General features: G+C 46.1%; 1 protein-coding gene across 5 annotated transcripts in view; it reads right to left on the bottom strand.

Moving 5' to 3' along the window:
* The window catches only part of EPC1 (enhancer of polycomb homolog 1), a 1,950,735-nt gene that overhangs the window by 645,862 nt on the left and 1,280,222 nt on the right, over positions 1-24,651 (bottom strand). For all 5 annotated transcript variants that reach the window (XM_044066705.1, XM_044066704.1, XM_044066707.1 and 2 more), the window contains one exon: positions 7,564-7,728. In XM_044066705.1, coding sequence (XP_043922640.1) covers positions 7,564-7,728 — 165 coding nt within the window. The remainder of the gene's footprint in view (positions 1-7,563; positions 7,729-24,651) is intronic.

A 24,651-nucleotide genomic window follows, 5' to 3' on the forward strand; every position in this document is an offset into this window, starting at 1 on the left:
TAAAGGAAGGCCTGGTATGCAAGGACACCCTGTCTTTGTGGAAGACTGTGAAGGGGGGGGATTAGACATCAGAGCTTCCAGCTTAGAGATCCTTCTGGCAGAGGTAATGGACACCAGCAGAAATGTTTTCCATGTGCAATATTGCAGGGAAGAGGAGACTGCAAGCTCAAAAGGTGTCAACATAAGCCTCTCTACCCAAAAAATTGAGATTCCAAGGAGGAGGGACTGGTTTTCTTGGTGGTCTAATATGAATGACACCTTTAAGGAACACTTTAACCTCTAACCTAGAGGCTAAAGGAGGGAACATAGGCAGACAAGCAGAGATGGCTGAAAGATGAGCACTCACCTAAGAGTAGGTGAAGCCCACCCACCAGCACATCCACTGACAGTGGTTGTAGATCCTTCTTGCTACACCAGATAGAAAACCTTTTCCACTTGGAAACATAGGATTTCTTAGTAGTGGGTTTTCTGGTTTCCTGCAGAACTTGAAGCATGTCCTCTGAAAAAAAGGTGCCAACAGTGAATTAAACTCTATCACCCACAAAGCCAGGTTCAGAGTTGACAGCTGTGGATGTATTAGGGTTCCCTTGTCCTGTGTGACAAGATCCATCCTGTGGGTAACTTGTGATGACTGCCCTTGGCTAAGTGCAGGAGAAGGGGTAACCGGTGCTGCCTTAGCCAAAAGGGAGTCACCAGCAAGATTTCCGTCTGATCCTGCTGAATCTTCAGTAGGACCTTTTGGAGGAGAGGTAAGGGGGATGCATACAGTAACATCTCCTTCCAAGAGAATGATGGAGCATCCACCTTCCAGGCCAAGGGATGTAGAACCCTGGCATAAAATTTTGGAAGTTGTCTGTTCATGGTGGAGGCAAAAAGATCTACGTGAGGCATGCTCCACCATTGGATCAGGTCCAGAAACATCCCTGTGTAACATCCATTTGTTGGATTGGGTCAAGGACCTATTTTAAAGAGTCTGCCACCACATTTTGAGTTGAGGGAAGGTAAACTGCCTTAAGGGAAACTTGACTTTGTAAGGCTAACTCCCAGGTGCGTAGGGTTAGTATGCATAGGAGGCAAGACTTCGTCCCCCCCTCCCCGCTTGTTGACGTACGAAAAGACAGTGTTTGTTTGTCTGTGAACCACCTCAGCACCCCTGGAGTTAGCTTGGGTTTGAAGATTTGTAGGGCAAAATTCCTTTCTCTGTTTTGAAGACCAAACATGCCTGATCCTGCAGGATAGTGGAGTTGCACCCCATCCTGTGTCTGAAGTGTCTGTGTATAATTCTTGAGAGGGGAGGGGTGGCTGTAGGGGGAAGACCAGGTTTTTGGTCACCTGAAAGATCCACCAGCCCCATCTCCTTTTTTATGCAAGGTAGGAGTAGAATCATGAAATCCAGAGGGTGGGAGCGCTGTATCCAAACTGTCCTTAGGAACTATTGAATTTTCCTCAAGTCCAGCTTGGCCAATGGCAGCATGGGGATCACAGATGCCATGAACCCCAGGAGGCGTAGGTAGTCCTTGGCAATTAGAGATTGAAGAGGTAAGATGCTTTGGAAGTAGGAAGTGAGGAACAGCACCTTTTCTGTGGGCAGTGAAGCTAACATTTTGTTTGGATCCGGCAGCCCAGAAAAATGTGGTCTTGCGAAGGGATTAGAGAGGACTTCTGACAGTTTACAGTGAAGCCTAGACTCTCCAGAAGGGAAACCGTGAAGGAAAAATTCTCCTGAAGTAGGTCTGAGGACTGGGCTTGGATTAGGAGGTTGTCTTGGTAAAGGAAGATCTGAATTCCCTGCAAACTGCAGAATGTTATGACAGGAGCCAAGCATTTTGTGAAGCCTAATGGTGCTGTAGAGAGACCAAAGGGCAAAGCACAAAACTGAAAATGCAAGGAAGCAGCAGAAAAACATTTCCTGAACTAAAGGTGAATGGGGATGTGAAGATAAGTATCTTTCATGTCTAAAGACAACATGAATACTTGGGGAAGAATGACAGGAAGAAGAAAGGGCAAAGACAGCATTCAAAAGGATGGGAATTTCAGAAAGGTGTTTAAATGGAAAAGGTCCAGGATCGGTTTCCAGGGGCCATCCTTCCTGGAGACCAAAAAATCCTGGAATAGAAACCGTTCCCTTATTGGGAGGAAGGGACCTCTTGAATCGTCCTCTGGGACAGAAGATCCAAAATGACCTGAAGAAAGAATATCAATTCTTCTTTTGGTGGCTGTGGGATGCTTCTGAAGGAGGGGTAAGTTTCCCAAACCATAAAATATTCTCTCTGGATGATGGACAGGACCCAAGAGTCCTGGGTGATCTGACTCCAGGCGGCAAGAGAGAGAGAGAGATCAAGGGACAGGGGAGTGGAAGGCCTTGGAGGCAGACAGTCACAGGTTACCAGGCTTAGGTTGGGAATGAAAGGCTGTTTTTCAGCTGGAGTGGCTGGGGTACATTTATAAGAAGCTCGTTTCCTAGGTCCTCTCTTACTTTTTGAGCAAGAAAGCATGACAGGTTTTCCACAAAGGCAGTCTTTGCTAGGTAGTTACTTTGGAACCTGGGGACAGGAGAAACAAGGATGTGCTTAAGATCTTGTAGCTCCTTACCTTTTTCCTGTAATGATTTGAAAAGGTCTGCAGCCGAGCAACCAAACAAGGCTTTATTATCTAGGGGGTGTCCATCAATTTGGCCTTGAAGTCATCAAGTAAGGATTGTAACCTGAGCCAAGAATATCTCCTTAGGACCGACCTAGAGGCCGCTGCCCTAGCTGAGGCAGCTGCATCATCATAACTGCACTTGGGAGTGCCTAGTTAACTGGGCAGAAGAGCTGAGGATGGCTGCCAGTTTTGCCTTTGCAGGAGAGTCCAGGAGATGTGAAAGGAGTTTTCCTGCATCTGAAAGGACAGCCAGGGAAGTACATAGCCATGTGGGTCTGGTAATTAATTGGCCAGAAGGCCAGAGTGGCATAGGTGTACACCTTTTTCCCCAGTTTCTCCACAACCTCTCTCTCTATCAGACGGCAGTAAGAAGGTGGAAGTTAGTAACTTGAAAACCTTATCAGCTGAAACTGAATGGTAGCTGGATCTGCAGATGCAGCTTTGAGCAGGAACTTGGAATCCTCAGGAACCTTGTAGAACCTTTCAGGATGCTTGGGCGCAGGAAGCCAAGAGTCTGGGCACTTGGATGCAACTGTAAATGCATCCAGGAAAGCTGGCAGAATTGGAGGGATGGAGAATTCATCTTCAAGAGGTCATAATAACTCTTATGTGTCTGAGACTTGATAAAAGTCCCACTTGAAAGTCTTTCATTTTCTGGAAAGTTCTTCCGAATGAGACATCCTCCCCAGGGAATTCCGTACCATTAGATTCCTCTTCTGGGGAGGCATACCCCAAGAGGGAAGCTATTTGGGTGGAGTAAGCCAATGACTGCTCTCCTGAAGATTCCTCTACATCTGAAGAGGTATCTGCAGCTGTCTTCGTGAAAAGCAGTAAAAGGAGAAATAGCCTACAGAGGGACAGAAGGTGAGGACTGGCGCAAGGCCGTGAAGGCATTTAAAAGGCTTTGTGAGAAAGCCTGCCAATAAGGAATTTGCTTTTGTGGAGTAGGAGGAACATGCTTTGTCTTTAATATTTTCTTTTCAGGGGCTTCCATGTGGTGAAAGGTGGAAGGGTTCGACATCGGCCTACATTCCACTGTGGCTGTATGCACACATCCTCATGTACAGTGATTTGGGTGATGCCACGTGGACCTTTAGAAATAATGAGCCATAGCTCTCCCCCTTTTCACCTGAGTCGGATGCCTGCACCTCCCTCATGGATGTGCTGGTAGACTCCTTCGGGACTTCCCCTGTGCTACTTGCCAAAGGGACATCCAGTGCCTCCAGTATGGCCTCCGGGCCTACATCTGCCTCGGGAGATATGCCAGAAGACAGGGTGCAGCTGGAAGATCAGGCTGAGGTTTCTTGGCCTTTTTCACACAAAGCTCATCCAAAAGACCCGACGTCACCTCCATCTCCTGTGCAAGACGTTTAAGGTGTTGGTTCTTTAAGTAGAGTTTGAGTGATACTAAACAGCTCCTAGGAGTTTTCAGGACAAACAACTTACAGACAGCGCAAGCGGTGTGATCATGGTCTGGGCCTAGACAGAACAAGCAGAGATTGTGAGCATCTTTATGTGGAATCTGCCTTCACACTGATATTTGCCCTTCCTAGCTGACAAGAAAATCACCCAACAAGCAAGCAGCAACAATAAAGAAATGAAGAAAACCCCCCAACGGGGTATTTATCTTATCCTAGGTACACAACTGATCTGGCGAGCAAACATCTGCAGCATGCGATCGAACACGTGGCAGAAAAGTTCTAAAGTTGGTGCCTGCTGACATCCGCTTTATACCAAAAATTTATTTTATGACTGACGTACGCGGGATGGTGTGTGGCGTCGCATGCACCTTGCAGTAGCATGTAGACTTTGGTAAACTCGCTGGACATACGAGTCAGCCGGAGGCGGACTCCCTAACGTGAAGAATACTGCAACATATGAATAGAAAGAAATCTGTATCATGAAATTCATTACAATGGACAACACACACATGAATAAAAACAAGTAGAAATAAAATGTTAAAAATATACAGAACTACTGTGACCAGAAAAATGGAAAGAAAACTGGAAAACCTACAATCACAACAGCAAATACAGGAAACTACAGTAACAACTACATGGTAGTCACGAGTTAATATGAACACCTACAGAGAGAAATTTAAACCAACAGATGAAAGTCTAACAGCAACTGAAGACAGTGGACTACAGGTACGCTGGTGTAAAAAATCTACAGAAAAAAACAGAGGCAAACAGTGCAGGTTCCTCAGTACATAACAGCTGCACATCTCATTGCTGACTGAAACACTTATTGTTGAGGGTCTGTACACTGGAAGGGCACAATAAAGTAGCAAGACTGTTACACTGGGGATTTTGTAAACATAAAAATGTACAAGTAACTGAAGTTCTGCAAACATGAACCAAAACAATTACTGAAAATAAAGTACCAATCATATGAGACCATTCAACACTAGCATGCAAAGTACAACAAAGGAGGAAACCAATGGAACAATAGCAGCAATAACTACAGAGTACTGAAACTGCTACACCTAGTGACTACTATGCCCTCTATTCTGAAAATTATAAAGTTATAAATACCAAGATATGACAGCAGAAACTACAACAGTGTGGAATAAGGACTACCAAAGATTTCTAACAGTAATCAAGCTAGAGTTTTTAAGCATGTTTAAATATGTTATCAATAAATATAAATCCATGCACACTACAGAAGGCAGCAATTCTGGACATACTGTATGAACTCAAAAGAGCATTCCTGGCAAACAGAGTGAAGAAATACTGACTTCACAAATGTTTAATACACGCTTGCTTAGAACTGGAGCCTATCCCTGTCACGATTTAAAAACCCTAGACATGGGTGAGAGACTACTATTGATTAGGGCAGCTACTTTTCAGGCAACTGGTTGACATTCTGGAGCATTTTATCAGACACATCTATTTGAAAATCCCTCATGTAGGTCAAACAGTTAAGTGCCATCAAAGCAAACAGAGAATATATGGACACTTCCTTAAACAGTTCACTGCACTGGACTCACCTGGTGGGTAGACCACAGTGCTGAGAGAAGCACAAAACTTTGTTACAGTAGCTGATGGCATTTAAGTATCTTAACACAGGAGTCTCGGACTAAAAACACTAATCTAAGGAAGACTGCAAGACATCGTCCACTGTGTCATTACCTCTGGACAAAGCTGGCTGCTATTTTTAAAATATCAGCGAATGGTGGATTGACCAGAAAGCTTTCTGCAGAATCTGATCTAGGGAGGATATGGGGGTCAGTGGGCCAGACTAATCTCTGCAGCATCATTTCCAGGAGATTCTAAACTTGGGGTTATCAGGAGAGGATGTAGGACAATCAGTGTAATCATGATCATCATCCAGATCAGGTGTTAAGAGATTGAACTGCCAAATCTAAATGCTTCCTTCAGGCGTGGGCTTAATGTGCATCACTGATGTGGGGCAGTTTGAACAGAAAGAAAACTTGCTTTTATAGCCTTAAGCAGTATAAGGGAGCTGCAAAAGTACTTCAGTCTGCTCTTACTGGTTTGTGTGGTTCAAGACTCCACAGGAGTTCTGCCTAGTGCCGCCAGCCCTGGCAGCAACAAACTACAGTACTGCTTTGGGAACAGGCTGCACAATCAATGAGGGAGGGTGGCTCAGAATTGAAGCTCACAAAGCCTTAAAGCAGGTGTAGACAATACCGAACTGGACTGCCTGCAAGAGAACCCAAGACCTGGAAGTGATGCCAATGCGTCAGGCCCGAGCACCAGTTCTAAAGACACGTCAAAGGCTGTGAGGGCTGTAGTCAGACCATTCTAGATTAATACTAGTATCAGAGATCACACTGATAGCAAAGCTGACAGTGAGGTCTCAGCAACCAAGAGGGGCTGCAGCATCAGTATCACTACTGTATTGATCAATGACAGCAACTTCTCTAGCATAAACACAAAATCCAGTGAGTAAATTCTTGGTGTCCCACGATGGGGTGAAATGGGCTGAGTATTCTCTGTCCTCTGCTGCAAACCTAGAAGGGGAAACAGGCTCTCAAAAACTTATGCTGTGCTTTGAAGAAAAAAAAAAAGCCTTGCAGTTTCTTTTTGCAATGACTGAGGTGGAGCCATGTTTCAACATTAAAGGTCTTGGTATACAGGACTGAGTTTAAGACCATGGCCACATCCCCTTTGTCAGGGGGTCAAATCCAGTACATCAGGTAAGAGAGAGATTTTATGTGCAACACTACTGGAAATGCAGACATCTCTATAACTTTAGTAGTTGCAACAGAAACAATGTTCTTAACTTTGAGAGGAACATTTCTGACAACAGGCCTTACACTAAGGCCACCTTAGATCAAGTTAATATTTTGTTCTTTTGCAAATATTTCAACATCAAGTCCTCTGACATACTTCAAGGCTGAAAGTTCTATCACTACCAAAGCCAATGAAGCACTGAATTCATCCAAACCTTGGACAGAACGTGGAGCACACTAGCCCTTTTCATCAAGTTAGACACCACAAAGCAACTCAGATTTTTATAGTTATTTTTGCAATTATGTCCTTAAACACACTTCCTTTAGAAGAATTCTATCATTTAGTCATGCTATTCAACTTAGACTTAAATATGCTGATTAAAGCGGAGAGACCTTTTCAAGTTATTAGATCTGATGCAGTCAGTATAACACATTCCTCCAACCACCAAGATACAATGTTTTAAATAACCCAGACTTGGATACTTTATAGAAAAACGGAATACATGTCCAACTATATTACACATGAGCATGCATACACATGAGCATGCATTCACATGTAACAGTCAGTCCCCCTTGCATGAAAAACATCATAAACGTTATAAAAATTACCTGAAACCAATCAGCATTTTAAACGAAGAGGAGGAAAAAATAGCTCTCTCATCGGCATATAAATTTTTTTTTTTATTTTTAATAAGAGGAGAAACAGGTGAAAAATTACATACTTGAGAAAAATGTTCTTCATCTGAACTGGGAAAGTCATACTGGTTCAAATCTTTTGCATTACTGATGGACAAGACAGAAGGACTAGTCTGTTGAGGTGCACTACATAAGACTTTGGATTTCTTCTCATATTTCCTTTTTGGTCGTACATTTTCACCTTTCTCTTGCTGTAAAAAAATTTAAATGCAACTACACTGAAATCACAAATATTTTAAAATGACATTTTCAACTACAGCATCATCCAAAACTGCTCACAATCAATGAAGTACAGAAGCAAAACAGAGAGACATTAGTAAAACAACATTGCAGCTATAGTTGTACGACTACTTGCCATAAACTACAGCCCTGTAAGCATACTCCCCAAAACTACAAATGTCCAAATAATACCATCAGTGCTGCAGAACATACGCATACAAGTGGTATTTGGCTAGCAAAAGATGTCAGTCTACCACCAATACTTTTAGTAGCAGTAGACTGCCCTCCAAAGCCAGCTGTAAGGTAACACCCCTCCCCAAAGGATGCCAACACGCTTAGCTATATATAATGGAAAAGTATAACACTCCATCTTTATGGGGTTTTTTTTTGGAACACAGACTCACCAAAAGTGGGGCATCATAAAAGCCTGACGATCAGACCAACAAATATCATTAAGATTCCCTGTAAAACAGGTGCATTGAAGTACACACACACAAAAACAATATCCTTGACTAGAGGGGTGAAGAATTCTACCACCAAGGACGACATAATTCGGTTGGGAGTGGAGCTAGCTACAATGCCATTAATGTATTTTTTCAGAGGCTCTCATGCACACTTATCTTAGAAGTTAAAACCCTTAACACTGCAGAAAGTTGTCTTCTTAAAGAAATACATGTGTCATGCACCATGCATGCTGAGTTACAGTTGAGCTGAGTATACACTTCGGATGGTCAAATTGAAACCTTTTGCAAACCATGTGGACGTACCAAACTGGATAGACTAATGGGCCTGGTTAGTCAGATCCTGAAGGGCATTACTGTTATTAAAAAGGAAAATACAGCCTTCAAAAGCAGCACTGGAAGCTAGTATCTGATAAATCCTGGGTGCCTGCTACAGCAGGAGAAATTTCAGTAGCAGATTCAGCCATGCTTGTGGGAGGCCTCGGCTGTAGGAGGCATGCTTTCGGCTGAAGGAAGAACCGAGGACTCTGTTTCAGCCGAAACAGAGACTCGCGGTTGGCTTAACCGTGGTTTCGGCCGAAACCGCGGACCGCGAGTGTCGGTCCTTTTCCTTACGCTTTTTAGCTAATTGTGAAGTCGGAGTCTCCGACGGCATTTTGTAAGCAAAAGCGGGACCAAAAAACTTCTCCACAAACTCCGACCGACGTCTAAGTGTCCGTCGGTTGAAGGAAGCACAGGCTAGACAAGCTGCTACGTTGTGGTCTGGGCCTAAGCAAGGAAGGCAGTAAGAGTGGAAATCCTTATGAGGTATTTGTTTCCCACAAGTTAAATTAGAAGTGATGTACTCACCATAACGTTCCATCTGAGTAGGTGACTTCATTTGGATGCAACCTGTGGGTATCGGATCCGACCTCGGATCCGAGCCGGCATTTCAAAAGCTTAGGCTCCGAGCTCCTAGCTCCTCCCTCTACCCATAACCCCTTGCCAAGCCCTGACTGACCTCAGATTGAGTTTGCCTATATAATACTGACTACAGTACCTGAACAAAGCAAAAAATACTCGCTGTATAAAGGTCAGGGGGATGGTTGCATCCAAATGAAGTCACCTACTCAGATGGAACGTTATGGTGAGTAGATAACTTCTAAATCTGAAGTAGGCAGACTTCATTTGTCTGCAACCTGTGGGACAGAGTCCCCAGCTACCTGAATCTTGGGCGTCATGGAAGGATGTTTCGAGCACCGCTGAGCCAAAGGATGCTCTTCCTCTGGAAACAACATCCACCTTATAATGAGAAATAAAGGTATGAGGTGAGGCCCAAGTGGCTGCCGCAGATATCATCCAATGACACACGGGACTTAAAGGCGGCTGACGTGGAGACTGCCCTAGTAGAATGAGCCGTAACCCTCTGAGGAGCAGGTCTACCTGAAGTGTCATAAGCCTGCAGAATACAATTAGCAATCCACCTCGATAGTGTGACTTTAGAAACTGCTTTACCCAAAGCAAATTTAGCAAAGGAGACCAACAGCTGATCTGATTGCCTGTGACCAGCTGTTCTGTGAATATAAAATCGTAATTGTCTATGAACATCCAAGGAATGCAGTTTGTATTCTCCTTTGTTTGAGTACTTGGGAAAAACACAGGTAAGTTGATTGATTGGTTGATATTAGATTCTGAAGAGACCTTTGGAAGAAAAGATGGATTGGTCCTGAGGCACACCCTATCTGGAAAGAAGGAAAGGTAAGGCGTTGACGATAGAGCCTGAAGTTCAGACACTCTTCTGGCTGAAGTGATAGCTACTAAGAAGGCAGTCTTCCAGGAAAGGTACTTCAGGTCTGTAGACGCTGCAGGCTCAAGGGAGGAGCAGTAAGGGCTTGCAGAACTAAAGATAGGTCCCAAGGTGGTACAATCTCTTTGACTGGAGGCCTCAACAAAAAATCCCTTTAAGAAAGGTTTTGCACAATTTCGCCGTCATGAGGGAGCTGTCTCATGACCAATGTGATAATGAGAGATAGCTGCCAATTGTACCTTAATCGTGGAAGAACTTGCCCCTTGATGAAAGAGGTCTGTTAAAAATCCAGCACTGCCGACATAGGTGCTGAAAAAGGATCCAAACTTTTCTGGACCGCCCAAATAGAGAATCTCTTCCATTTACTCCGATAAACCTGCCTAGTGGAAGGTTTATGAGCTGCCACTAGGATGGCCTTGACCGGTGACGAGATACCGGGAGTCCTAATCAAGGATGGAACTGGAGCAGCCAAGCTGTCAATTTCAGGGTGCGAGATTGGGGACCGAAATTCCCAGAGGATGGGAGATGAGATCCGAATCGGATCCAGAATCCAGGGTGGATTCACTTTGTGAGACCATACAAAGGGGAACCAGGGTTGACGAGGCCAGAACGGGCAATGAGAATCATTCTGCTCCCCATACTGTTGGCTTTCTGCAGAAGCCTCTGCATCTGAGGTAGTGGAGTGTAGGCATAAAGGAGACCGGGAGGCCAAGCATGCACCAGCGCATCTCTCGGGATTCCCCTGGTGGGGAAGCAGAGCAAGAAATTGTCGCATTTGGCGTTTGAGTGAGAGGCAAAAGATCGCAACAGGGTTGCCCCAAACGGCAAAAATCTTCTTCACTACCTGAGGATTGAGAGACCACTCGTGAGGGGAAAGAATGGTGCGACTGAGTTTGTCCGCAAGGATGTTGGATTTTCCCGGAATGTGCGTTGCTACAAGAAAGCGTTTGGTGGAAATTGCCCATTCCCAGACTCTCATGGCCTCTCGACAAAGGGGATAGGACCTGGTTCCTCCCTGTTTGTTGATGTACCAGACTACCGACATGTTGTCTGTCTGAATCGCAATAGTCCCTGAAGGAAGAACGTGGTGAAGTGCTTGCAACGCTAGGAGCACCGCCCTCATTTCCAGGACATTTATATGCAATGAAGTCTCTGTGGAGTTCCACGTGCCTTGGACAATTTTCCCCGCAGAATGCCCCCCCCACCCGAGGCAAGAAGCGTCCGTGGTCACTGTGGCTCGGGGAAATGCTGCACAAAAAGGTCTCCCTGTCAGAGGCTCCGGAGATCGAAGCCACCAAAGAAGGGAATCCTTGCATGCTTTGCTGACCGCTATCGGAGTGTTGAGAGAGGAACAGAGAGGGGACCACTGAACTTGAAGGGTCCATTGAAGAACCCGCATGCATAAGCGCGCATGAATAAGAAGCGGGATAGCTGCCGCCATCGAACCTAGGGCCCTCAGGACTGAAGCTGCTGTCGGAAATGGTTGCAGGACCGCTGCGACATGACACTTCAGGTTGGAAATTCTGTCTGGGGTGAGGAAGGCTCGCATTGACCTGGTGTTTAGTCTTCCTCCTATGAAATCTATAACTTGTGTGGGGTGCAGTAAAGATTTCTCCCAGCTGACAGTGATGCCCAGCCTTGGGGCTATACGAAGGAAGTAGTCCCTGGCTGAGCACAGAAGATGCCTTGATGATGCCGTCAGGAGCCAGTCGTCCAGGTACGGAAAGACCTGTAATCCCTGGAGCCTCAGGTGGGCCGCTACAACAGCTAGAACCTTGGTGAACACCCTGGGGGCTGAGGTGAGACCAAAGGGGAGGACCCTGAACTGATAATGACTGTCTCTCAGCCGGAAGTGAAGAAACCTCCTGGACCGTCTGTCCATGCGAATGTGGTAGTACGCGTCCTTGAGGTTGATGGAGCACATCCAGTCGTTCTCCCTCAAGAGGGGGAGTATAGATTGAAGGGTGACCATCCGGAACTTTTGCTTGGTTACTGACAGGTTCAGCAGGGAAAGATCTAAGATCGGTCTTAAGTCCCCCATTTTCTTTGGCACTAAAAAGAACCTGGAGTAAAACCCTGACCCGGTTTGATCTGGGGGGACGCACTGGATAGCTCTTTTTTCTAGCAGCTGTCCGATTTCGATAGCTGCTGCCTCCCTTTGGTCGGGTGGAACATCTGGGAGGCTGCGAGATCTGGGAACTTTGTATAGGGATATTGTATAACCTCTGGATATCACGCAAGCACCCAACGGTCTGTTGTGATGGACTCCCAAGAAGTTAGGTGCCTCGAAAAACGCCCCCCGACTGCCTCCAGAGACGGACAGCCGGGCAACCCTTCAGGGCTGCTGCATGGGTCTATCAGAGAAAGGTTCTCTGGACCCAAAGTTTCTAGGAGCCCCCCTGCCTCTAGGACGGCGACCTCCCTGTCCTCCTCTGCCACGGGAGGACTGGTTATCCGGAGCAGGTTGGGACTGCTGCGACTTCCGGAACCACATCTTCTTCTGTCCCTTTTGGTTCTTCGAGAAGGACCTCTGGGGAGCTGAGAAGCGGACTCCGACGGCAGACAGCGTCTTCCGTCCTTCGCTCTGGACTAATGTTTCGAACAGTTTTGCCAAGCAAGGCAGAACCATCAAAGGGGCATTCGAAAGTCGCCTTGAAGGGCTCTGCGAAATCACAGTGGCGGAGCCAGGCCTGCCGCCTCATGACTAGGCCTGCTCCGCTGGCTCTAGCGGCTCCCTCGGTAGCGTGAGAAAGCAGCCGCATAGATGTGTTAGAAACTGCTCTAAGAGTGGCCATTCGGGTGGAGTATACCTGCTTGTCCTCACCCGACATGGACTCTGGGGGAGATGCAGCGTATTCTTTAATCAAATCCCGCTGCATCCTGATGACGTGTGCCATGTAGTTCAGCGCTCTCAAAGAGAAGGTTGCTGAACTGAAAACTCGCTTCCCAATGCGATCCATCGAGTGGGACTCCTTGCCCGGAGGATGCATAGAGGGACTCTCCTGGGCCAATTCCCTCTTAGTGGCTGCAGCCATCATCATGGCATCTACTGGGGGGCCTTTGCTCCAGTGAGTGCGGTCCGCCGGAGGGGAAAGGATACGGTCAGGACGCTTGGGTACAGGCTCAACGGTGTCCGGATCCTTCCACGCTCTGATGGATATAAAGTCCACCAGAGGATCGGCAGGAGGGGACACCCAAGAGGTAGATGGGCCCGCCTCGAATGCCTCCAAGAACACAGACTCACCTGAGGAGGCCTTGGGGGCAGACCACCCCCCCCGATCCTCAACATTTTCATAATGTCTCCAAATGAGACGTCCTCAGGGGGTGACCTTGGGGAGCCTTCCCTTCATCCAAGTCTCTGTCTTCGTAACGGACTCGGGGAGTCCATGTGCCTCCTTTTGCACTTACGCTTCCGAGGTACTTCTTCGGGGGGGCTGTCCGAGGAGTACTCTTCCGCAGCTGGATGTTCCAAGGGAACTACTTGGGACATCGAGGCGGGCTGTCCCTGGGACCGGCTGGTGGGAGCCTGGCCCAACTGCAAGGGAGTGCGGGATGGAGCCGTGGCAGGGACCGGGGGTCCGGAAGTCCTCAACAGTGCCCTTTCCACTACGTCGAAGGCCGAGGGGGAGCTAGCTTCTCTAAACCCCGAGAGCCGACCCCCACTCGGATCCGACGCACGGATCGGAGCCGGATCCGAGAGACCGGTGTGCTCCGACCTAGACGGAGCCGAAGACACACCAGCTCCCTCGGATCAGAGGCTCGGTCCTCGGCTCCGAGAGGTCGGGTCTGAAGTACCCGAAGCACTCAAGGGATGGGACGGATCTGAGGTGCGCCGACCTATCGGATCCGACCCACCCCCGGATCCAACTCTGCCCGGCGCCGACAGCTCCGAACCCATGGTGTGGGACAGAGAAGGAGCCAAAGGGGCGAAAAAAGGGGTCGAAGCCCCTCCCGGATGGGGGGGGGGCTAGGAGCACTCCCATTTGCATTTGGGCCTGGATGAATTTCCTCATCATCCGGTCCATGTCTGCTTCACTCATGGAGAAGGTCGATCTAGTCGAGGCCACCGAAGCAGATCTAGAGAGCCGCCTTGGGGACCTCGCTGAAGGGCTAGCCTCCTCCTCCTCGGGCCCAGGAGAGAACCGAGGGGAGTGGAGCCGAGGAGGAGGGAAGCTAGAAGGCACAGGAGAGGCCCGCTTGGATGGAGGAGCCGAACTAGAGGTTTCAGCTCTCCGCTTGTGGTGCCTCTCCTGTGCCTCTCCTTCTTTCTCTCTCCTAGAAGACTCTCTCCTCCGGCATCTTAGAGGGAGGTTGAGTCCCAGCCGGTGGAGGAGAGCCCACAGCAACTGTTTGCTGTGTAGAAGGGGCAGAAGCCGAAGCGGTATCTGGAGGGAGAAGTCCCGCCAGAACCAGCTTCGACCTCCGCTCCCTCAAAGCTCGGGGTTGAACCCTGCACAAATGGTACAACCAGATGACAGGTGTTCAACCCCCAAGATGACGCATTGAGTGTGGCCATCCGCTGGGGACAGCTTATGGCCACACTCGGTACATTTAGAGAATACTGCCTTATGGGCTTCAGACATGTTAAGCCCTAACAGGCCTAAAAACACACCACACACACAAACTACGCAAAACCCGAGAAAAAATTAAAAGATAGAGAGAGGAAAGCCTAACACAAACACTTCTAACTAATTAAATTAAAAAAGTTAAAGTTTTTCAAAATTTTCCTGTCAGAAAACTTATCTGCACTAGGAGCTCAAGGAATCCGTCGCAACTTGAAAGCGGCAAATGAAATCTGAGGTCAGTCAGGGCTTGGCAAGGGGTTATGGGTAGAGGGAGGAGCTAGGAGCCCGGAGCCTAAGCTTTTGAAATGCCGGCTCGGATCCGATACCCACAGGTTGCAGACAAATGAAGTCTGCCTACTTCAGATCAATTATTTACTTTTTCTGACATCGGCTGAGGCAAGAAAGAGTCCCCAACGGGGTACTTAGCTTTTTAGAAGTCTTCGGTAGTAGAAATATCTGGATCTGACCGACCGGCACTTGCGAACAGCTTCTGCTTCGGGCACCGCGCGGCAAGAAAGACTGAGGAAAATGGCGTCGGCTGATGCCTTTATACCCAATTGACAGCAGCTATGACGTCGGGTGAAGTGCGACATCAGCCGAGGCCACACCCAGACTTTGGAATCCGGCCGACCGAAGGGCTGCCTGAGGCAGGACAACCCATTTGTTAGGACTGCAGATGCATCCTTGAAGGACATCCTGTACTGCAGCTGTATTAGCACTCGAACATCTACATTTATGGTAGGTACAAAACTGTATTATGTTCATCGTGCATACAGCTGCAGTAATCACATATGGGTAGAATCCCAAAGCTACGCACAGGGTGGTAGGCACTAGGTAGAACTGGGATGAGCCAGAATGCCCTGCAACACAGCAGTAGCAAAGCCTGCTCTAGTTTTGGAATATAAAGGCAGGTGGTAGTGTCTAGTGAAGGTATGTACAGAACTCCAAGTGGCTGCCTCCAAGATATCTTTGGTAGTAACTCCTCTGAGGAAGGCTGTGGAGGTAGCTGTGACCCTGGTGGAGTGTGGTCTGATGCCTACAGGGACAGATTTCACATGATAGGAATAACAAAAACGTATGCAGTGGCCTATCCATTTAGAGATTGTCTGTTTGGTAACAGGCTTCCCTTGAGCTCCTACAGCATAAGACACAAAAAGTTGTTCCGATTTCCTGAAAGGCTTTGTTCTGTCCAAGTAGTAACGTAGCTGTCTATGGATGTCTAAGGAATGTAGCAGCCTTTCCCCTTTGTTTTGAGGATTGGGGTAAAAGGTAGGTATGTGTATGGCTTGATTTAAAGCTACCCTGGATACCACTTTAGGCATAAATGACGGGTTGGTTCGAAGGGAAACCCTGTCCTGGTGGAAGATAAGAAAGGGCTGCACAGCCATGAGGGCTTGAAGTTCCGAAACCCTACGAGCTGAGGTAATGGCCAGAAGGAAAGCTGTTTTCCAGGACAAGTATTGCAAGTCTGTTGACGCAGCTGGTTCAAAGGGAGGCCATGTTAATTTTTCTAGGATGTAATTAAGATCCCAGGCTGGTACTGGTTGTTTCCTTGGTGGTCTTATATTCTTAGCCCCTCTGAGGAATTGCCTTGAAAGTGGGTGAGAGAATAACGGTGGATCCGTGTTGAATTCTGCAGAAATGGCTGAGGCATGGATTTTTATGGAAGAAAATGAAAGCCCACTGTTCAGCAGCTCAGCTAGATACTGTAATACCTGAGGCAGATTCAGTTTTCTAGGGTCCTGTCCTTTTTTCTCATTCCAAGAGCAAAACCGTTTCCATTTTGAGGAGTAAGTCTTCCTAGTAGATGGTCTTCTGGCCTCCAGAATGACATCCTGCACCTCTTTGGAGAGTAGGGTCTGCTGTGGTGTTAAGGAATTTTCCATGCAGCAAGATTGAGTGTTTTTAGCTGACTGTGAAGAGTTTTGTAGCTGTGCTGAGTCAGTAGAAGAGGCATTAGAGGTAGAGGCCAGGGAGGAGTACGTGTTAGGCTCCTTAGGAGTGGGTACCAGTGCTGCCTTGGCCAGTCTGGAGCAATCAGTATCATCTTCGGTCTGTCTGCTCTTGCTTTCAAGAGTACTCTGGATAGAAGGGGCAGAGGTGGGAAAGCGTATACTGTCCATGCTGTCCAACTGAATGACTGGGCGTCCACCCCCCCATGCCTTTGGGTGAAAAGTCCTTGAACAAAACTTTTCCAATTGATGGTTCCTGTGGGAGGCGAAGAGATCTATGTCTGGCCTTCCCCATGCTTGGATTATCTTTGTAAACACCTGTGGATGCAGCTTCCATTTGTGTGGGTCTGTCATATTTCTGCTTAGATTGTCTGCCAGCGTGTTTTCCAAACCTGGCAAGTACTGTGCTTGAAGTTAGATTTGGCATTCCAGTGCCAAGTTCCAAAGTGTCATGGCTAGTCTGCACAGGGGATATGAATGTGTTCCTCCTTGTTTGTTTATGTACCACATTACTGTGGTGTTGTCTGTTCTTATCAATAATTGTCCCGGATGCAGGAGGTCCTTGAATGCTGTAATTGCATTTATCACTGCTAGCATTTCTTTTTGATTGATGTGAAGGTGCTTTTCCTTTTGGGACCATTTGCCCTGAATGCACCTGCCTGTTATGTGTGCCCCCCAGGCGTAATCTGAGGCGTCTGTTGTGATGACTTGATTTGCTTGAGGCTTGCAGAATGGGAGACCTGTGTTTGCTTGACATGCTTGGGCCCACCATAGAAATTCCTTTTGCAAACATGGAATTATTGGTAGTATTGTTTCCAAATTGTGGCTGTGTTGAGACCATAGGCTTTTTAGGTACCATTGAAGTTTTCTCATATGCAACTTTGCACATGGGATTAAAAGAATGCAAGATGCCATGAAGCCCAGAGCCTGCAGGATTTTCCTTGCAGTAAGCCTGGTACAATTTGCTAGTGTTTTGAAGTACTGAGTTAGTTGCCCTTGTTTCTCTGGCGTAAGGTATGCCATCTGGGTGTTTGTGTCCAAGTTGGCACCCAGGAAAGTTATTTTCTGAGATGGTGTCAGCCTGGATTTCTCTTTGTTGATTGTGTATCCCAGAGAATTCAGTAACCGTGTTGCATAAGCCAAATGTTCCAGAAGAGTGTGCTTGCTGTCCGCTTGGATCAGGCAGTCGTCCAAATAAGGATATATTTGTATCCCTTGAAGTCTGCAGTAGGCAATTACTGATGCCAGGCATTTCGTGAATACTCTGGGCGCAGTAGATAAGCCAAAGGGCAATGCAGAGAATTGATAGTGGATTGAACCTGCAAGAAATCTGAGGTATCTTCTGCAGCTTTGTCTGATTGGGACATGCAGGTATGCCTCCTTGAGGTCCAATGTTACCAGCCAAAACTCGTTGCCCAGCATGGGAAGAAGCTGCTGTAATGTGAGCATCTTGAATTTTGGTACGAGTAGAAATGTATTTAGGATGGATAAGTCCAAAATGGGTCTCCAGTCAGTTCCTTTTCTTGGTACCAGGAAGAGTCTGGAATAAAAACCTTGAACTTGTTCGTGAGTAGGAACCTCTTGAATGGCTTTCATGTCTATGAGTTTGGTAATTTGTATTTGCGCCTCTGCCCTTTGATTGTGTGGCAGGTTTGGCATGCCTCTCATTTTTGGAAAATGAAATCTGTAGCCTCTGTTTATTATGTCCAGGATCCATTTGTCTGTTGTGATAATCTGCCAGTTCCTTGAAAATAGTGCCAGCTTCCCTCCCAAGGGGGCTGCCAGCTGAGATTTGCTTGGCATAAAAAGGAGGAAGTCATTGGGTTTGCTTTCTGTGTTGTTGTGCACTGTCTTCGCCACCTCTTGGTGCTTGAGATTGCCACGGTCTGCCTCTATATGATCCTTGAGATTGTCCTCTGCCCCTTGAGCACCTGTATCTACCTCTTTGGGACTTGTCCGTGGCTGGAAAGGACCAGTTTTTTGAAGGCCAATTTCTGCTAAAACGAGGTGGCTGTACCTGTAGAAAAGCCTTGACAGTTTGCATAGATTTAGCTTTTTCTTCCATTTTCCGTAGTATCTCCTCAGCATTAGTACCAAATAGCATATCCCTTTGTAAAGGAGCATCTAGTAGCTTGGCTTTAACATGATCAGGCAAACTTTGTTCCCTAAGCCAGGCATGTCTACGAATGACTGCTCCTGTAGCAGCAGCTCTACTTGAGGCCTCTAAGGCATCATAACCACATTGTAAGGTGTGTTTACCCACTTGTTCTGCACTATGCATCATATCCTGCAATTCCTTCAAATCTGGTTGTTCAGGTTGAGACATTTTGTTTCCTTAATTGTGATAACAGAAACTGCTGATATTTAAGCATATGGAACTGACAATTTAAGGTCCTCATGGCTAGGGTGGCCGAGGTGTATACCTTTTTCCCCCACCTTTCTAAGGATCTAGATTCTCTTTCAGAAGGTAAAGGGTTCTTGGCAGTAGAGGCCTTCATTCCCTTGGGGTGCTCCCTCAAGGTGTGCAAGGTTTCCCCAAAAGAGAAATCCTCTGGGGGAGATACAGAAGGAATGGACTGTTCTGCATCAGAATCTTCATAAGGGGAGTACGAGAGTTCCTCCACATCAGAATGTTCTGAGAAAATGGAGCCCTGTTCAGAAGAGGGAGAGTCTTCCTCCACTCTGGGTCTCTTGTCTGGAGGGGGTTGGGAACCCCTGATATAGGAAATTAAATCCTCAGCCATTTTAAGCATCTGCCTTTTAGGCATGGGGCTTGGGGATGGGCCCTGTGCAACAGGCCTCTTGGGATGCATGGCTGATTTTGACTTAGTGAAGGCCTTAATAGAAAAGGAAGAAGAGGGTCTAAATACACCCTGGGTGGAAGTGGACCTGTCCACATTAGAAGGCTCAACACCCACTGTGGTTTCGGTGGTTGTAGTCTGAGTAAGGGCCGAGGTACCAGCGGTCTCGGGTACAGAAGACACCGCCAGGGAAGTGTCGTTGGTAGTCAGGGACTGCAAAGGCGTCTCGCTGAGAACCGGACCACGTGTAGCCGGCTTGGGCGTGGTGTCGGTGGAGACCGCATGCCTCGCGTGTCGGTCTTTGTCCTTGCGTTTTTTGGATAAAACGGTAGTCGGAGTATCCGAGGACATTTTATAATCAAAGGCTTTACCAAAATAATGTTGGGCGAACTCCGCCCGACGCTTAATAGTGCATTTATTGAAAGTCGCACAGAAGCGACAGCCCGAGACGTCGTGGTCTGGGCCTAAACAAGGTATGCAAAGGGAATGGAAATCCTTATGCGGTATTTGCTTCCCACAAGAAATACAATTGTTAACTTTGTCTGACATCGGTCTGAGGCAAGAAAAGTTTCCCCAATGGGGTACTTAGCTTTAAAGAAGACTTTGGTTTCCAATTTTTCGTAAATTCAGGAGCTGGCCGACCGGCACCTGCGAACTGCTTCTGCTTCGGGCACCGCGCGGCAAAAAAGACTGGAGAATATGGCATCGGCTGTAACTTATATACCCCTGTCGCACTGAAGTCAGGGAAATGGGGACAACAACCGACGCCGGACCAAGACTTTGGAATTCGGCCGACCGAGGACCCGCCTGACGGCAGAGAACCCATATGTGATTACTGCAGCTGTATACACGATGAACATCTGTGATAACTTGCATGACTGAACTTTGGAAAAGCTAGTTCAAGCAAGCAATGAAGGGTACAATATTTTTGATAAGCTGCCATGTATAAAAGCTGTTCCAGAACTCCCCCCTCCCCAAGACTGTGAAATATAATCTTGGGCAAGCCATAAGGTCAGGAATATAATTAGGCATGTAATTCACAGACTGGTTATTTTGTTTGGACAGCTAGGGAGTAATTAAGCACCAAAGCATATGAATGTCAATAGTACTATAAAACTGAGTAGCACTATGTTTTAACCACAATACTACAGCTGTGTTACACACTGTTCAAATTTGTTGTTATAGCCTGATAACCTAACTGGGAAAAGCCGAAAGAAGTCATCTGATAACCATTATGGTGAAATTCCACACTGTAAAAGCTTTGGTGCTTAGTTTCCCCACACAAGAGAAGAGCACTGTAGGAATGGACCAGGCAACACAAAACATATGTTATTTACGGTCAAGGATGTAAAGTGGCAAAGAAGCATATCTGGCTTCTTAAGTGACTATGGGATGGTTCCGTTTTGTTCAGTCTTAATTAGTATTTAATGGCTAGAGTACGGATTAGGGTTACAGCACCCCTCAAGTTGAACCTTGGTTACAAAGGTAACTAATGGTAAGTGGGTCACAGGTGTATTCAGGACACCAGAAGGGAAAAACTTCTATCGGCTCTGTATATGAGCCCAATAAGAACAGGTCAGAAATTGTTTGCTCAACTATTTAGAACTATAGTTGAGCTAGGATGGAAAGGCAGCAACATTTACTGGAAGGGATTTTAAAACGACTCTCAATTCAAAGTGGCAAAGATCACAGTGAAAACTGAAGAATGTTCAACTGTGGTGGTTACTCACGACCTGTAAATTAAAAATAATATGGATGTCCTAGGACAGAAACAACTGTGATAACTTGCACGACTGAACTTTGGAAAAGCTAGTTCAAGCAAGCAATGAAGGGTACAATATTTCTGATAAGCCTTGTGAGGGCAAAAGCTGTGAACAAGTGGCAGTAGTCGAACTGCAGAGACAGTTACCTTAACATGGATCTGGTAGCTACAGAAGCACACTAGTTGCTTAGGTAGAAAATGTCCCTGAATTCTCAGAGTTTCCTCTCCAAGCACTAAAGCTTACAAGGGGCGAGGGGCTTATAGGGTTAGAAGGGGACGTTGGGGATAAAAGGTGGCTTGGTACCAATCATAAACCCAGGATGGTAAGAGGTCCAGAACAAAGGCAGAGAGGGGAAAGCATTACTACAAAGGTGAATGTATTCAAACGCCTACGATTATGTTAAGTTCTTACACAAATGTACTATGTTCTCTGTACTGCTCACTACTGTACTAACTCTTGGGTCTCATCCTAAAGCTTATATAGTGTGGGTAATCTTGTCCTGTGAAGGAATGGACTGAAAGGATGGCTGTGGCAATACCTCAACAGCCACAGCGAGTTATATCAAAGATGCAGCATTAAGGACATGTATAAACACATGACCAAGTAGATGCTTCCAATATGGTTTGGGTATTAATACCCTCCCCACCAAGGAAGTCTGTGGCTGTTGCTATTGCCCTAACAAAAAAAGTGTGACCTGCCCTGGTCCAGTCCCCCCCCTCCCCCCATGGGAGGAGTAATAAAATAAGATGCAGTAAGCTAACCACCTGGATTTTTATATATACATATACATATATATATATATATATATATATATATATATATATATATATATATATATATATATATATACACACACACACACACACACACACACACACACAGACACAGAGAGAGACAGACACACACAGACCTGCCTTCTTTCCTTACCATTTGCAAAGGCTATCCATGGCTGCAATGCATTTCCCACTTCTTCAGTCTTTTCTTAGGTATAAACTCAGTTGCCTATGTACATTAACATTATGCAGAATCATTTCCTCCTTTGTCTGTGGGACAAGCCTGATTAAGGGAACTTGAGGGAAATTTCTATTATGACCTTTGCCATTAAGATTGGTTTAGGAAGCCTACAATTCAGAAACTGAGAGGTACTGAAGTTGCTGGGTTAAATGGGGAGTGTGTCAATCTTTGCAGTACACAATTTATGACCCAAGGGCAGGAAGTTTTCCTTCTTGGATGCTCTCAAGTGGAGGACCCCCATACAGGAAGGGCTTCGCTGGTAATGAGTAAAACAAGGGATCCAGTGCCAGCTAGGCAGATGGAACAGCTGAAAGTACTTTGCATAAGATAAACTGGATTTGTAAGTCTCAACAGGTGCCTCAGGACAACGGACAGTGATATAAGCTTGGGTTCAAGGCCTTGTTATGACATCAAAGGGAGATTTAGGTAACACTACCTTTGTATACATGCAGGAAAAGATAGAGAAGTTAAATTATACAAGCTGTCAGCTTTAAAGTCTTCAGGCTGTGGTGCAGAAGTGAACTTCTCCTGAGATAAGATATCCACTTGTTGAAGCAGATGTAGAAGCTCCATCATTTTCACACTCATTAGGAAAGACAGCCGATGCTGCACTGGGTGACAAAGTGATAAGATTAGCATTTTTTCCCTCTCACTTGTACCTTCCGAATATCCTCAAAAAGAAAAAGGATGGGGGGGGGGGGTGTTAAAAAATAAAACCAGCCAAATAACTGCAAAGGTATTCTCTGCCCTGGCTGATGAGTTTGGTGTCCTGGTACAATATGTTCTTAACTATACATTTTCTGGAGAAGTGAAAAGGTCTACTTCTGGCACACATTCCCCATGGTCCAAATACAGAAAGGTCTCTGTTCAACATCCACTTGTGAGGGTTGTCTTCTATTCTGCTAAGTTAATCTGACAGGAAATTTGTCTGGAATGGAATTCAAGATGCCCTGAGAGTCAGACTCGACTCCTGGGCCACATACCAAGCTTTCAAGGCATGCCTACACAACAGACAAGAATGATCCCCTCTGTCTGATGATGTAACACATGACTGTTGTGTTGTCTGTTGACATATGTAGAGTCCCTGATTGCTGTACCTGTTTGATGGCTTTCATGGATAAAACTACCACCAGCACCTCTTTGATGATCATGAGCTTGCACCTCATCATTCCAGATCCCCTAAATTCTTAGCTTCCCTGAATGATCCATCCAAGTTATGTCCAAGGATTCTGCACCCAATGTCTGCGTGTTAGAGCCTGGTTAAAGCAGATCTCTGAGACTCATGCTGGAGCCACCAAAAGAGTTCTTTCTTGATACAAGGTATAGGGAGAATGGGACTACTCCAAGGAATGGACATGCCACCATGTGCTCCATAAGTACCACTTCAGTTTTCTCATGTGAAGCTTTGACAAAGTGACCATCAGGATTGAGGATGCCATTAACCCAAGGTCCTGAGGTACTCCCCGGCCTTAATCTGACTCGGTTACTGAATGGAACTGAAAAACATGGTCAAAAAATGAAAGTTAGGTACTCACCATAATGACAAATCTGTGTCTGTTTCTGTCCTTCCTCAATGTATCAGTCTTGGATCCTGCTTTGGCCACTTCTAAGCTTTGGATTCAGTTCTCAGGCACCTTCTACTACCCATAATCTCTTGTGAAAGGAGCAAGCTACCTCAGATCAAGTTTACCAGACAATAAAAAAGGGGATTTTAAATTATACAGGTGTTGACAGAAACAATTTAGTTAATATAAACACTGCCCAGCTGAGAACACTGTGAAAGAGAAAGACACAACCTTCAAAAACCAAGGCAAGGTCAGATAAAACCATTTCAGAAAGGAAACAACAAAAAAAAACTTTGCATACAAAATAAGGAAGGGGATAGTGTGGAGGGTAGTTGATTAAGGACAGAAACAGGCAACACAAATAAGAATTATTGGGGAGTACATAACTTTTTTTTTTTTTATCTAATGTCGACTTTTCTGTTCGTTCTTCAAACTAGAAGACAAAATCCCAGCTACTTTCTCACTTGGGAGGTCTTACGGAAGGATATTCCTGTACACTGCTGAACCAAAGGAGGCTCTATATCTGGACTGCATATCCAATTTATAGTGCAAGATGAAGGTATGTACACTGGGCCAGGTAGCTGCACAGCTATGTCATGAAACACTAGAAAAGAAGGCTGTAGACAAAATTACAGATTTGGTGGAATGGGTCTTTGGAGTCCAAGTGACAATTCTCCTCCTTAATAAACAAAGGAAATGCACAGTGACAGCCAGTATGAGAGGGTGACTGGTTTTCTGAATACAGTTGAAGAGTTTTGTCCAATATAAATAAAAACATAACTGATGAAGAACATCTAGCAAACGCAAGGTATATTCACCCTTATCTGAAAATTTTAGGAAGACCACTGGAAGACTTACGGACTGCTTAACAGATGATTCAGAAGCCACCTTAGGAATAAAGGAGGGGTTGGTTTTCAGGGACACACTCCCTTGTGAAAAATTAGGTAGGGAGGTTGTGAGGAAAGGGCGTGTAGCTCAGAAATTCTCC

The sequence above is a fragment of the Protopterus annectens genome, chromosome 3.part1, assembly GCF_019279795.1.
Source record: "Protopterus annectens isolate FY-2018-M chromosome 3.part1, PAN1.0, whole genome shotgun sequence".
Taxonomy (NCBI): Eukaryota; Metazoa; Chordata; order Ceratodontiformes; family Protopteridae; genus Protopterus; species Protopterus annectens.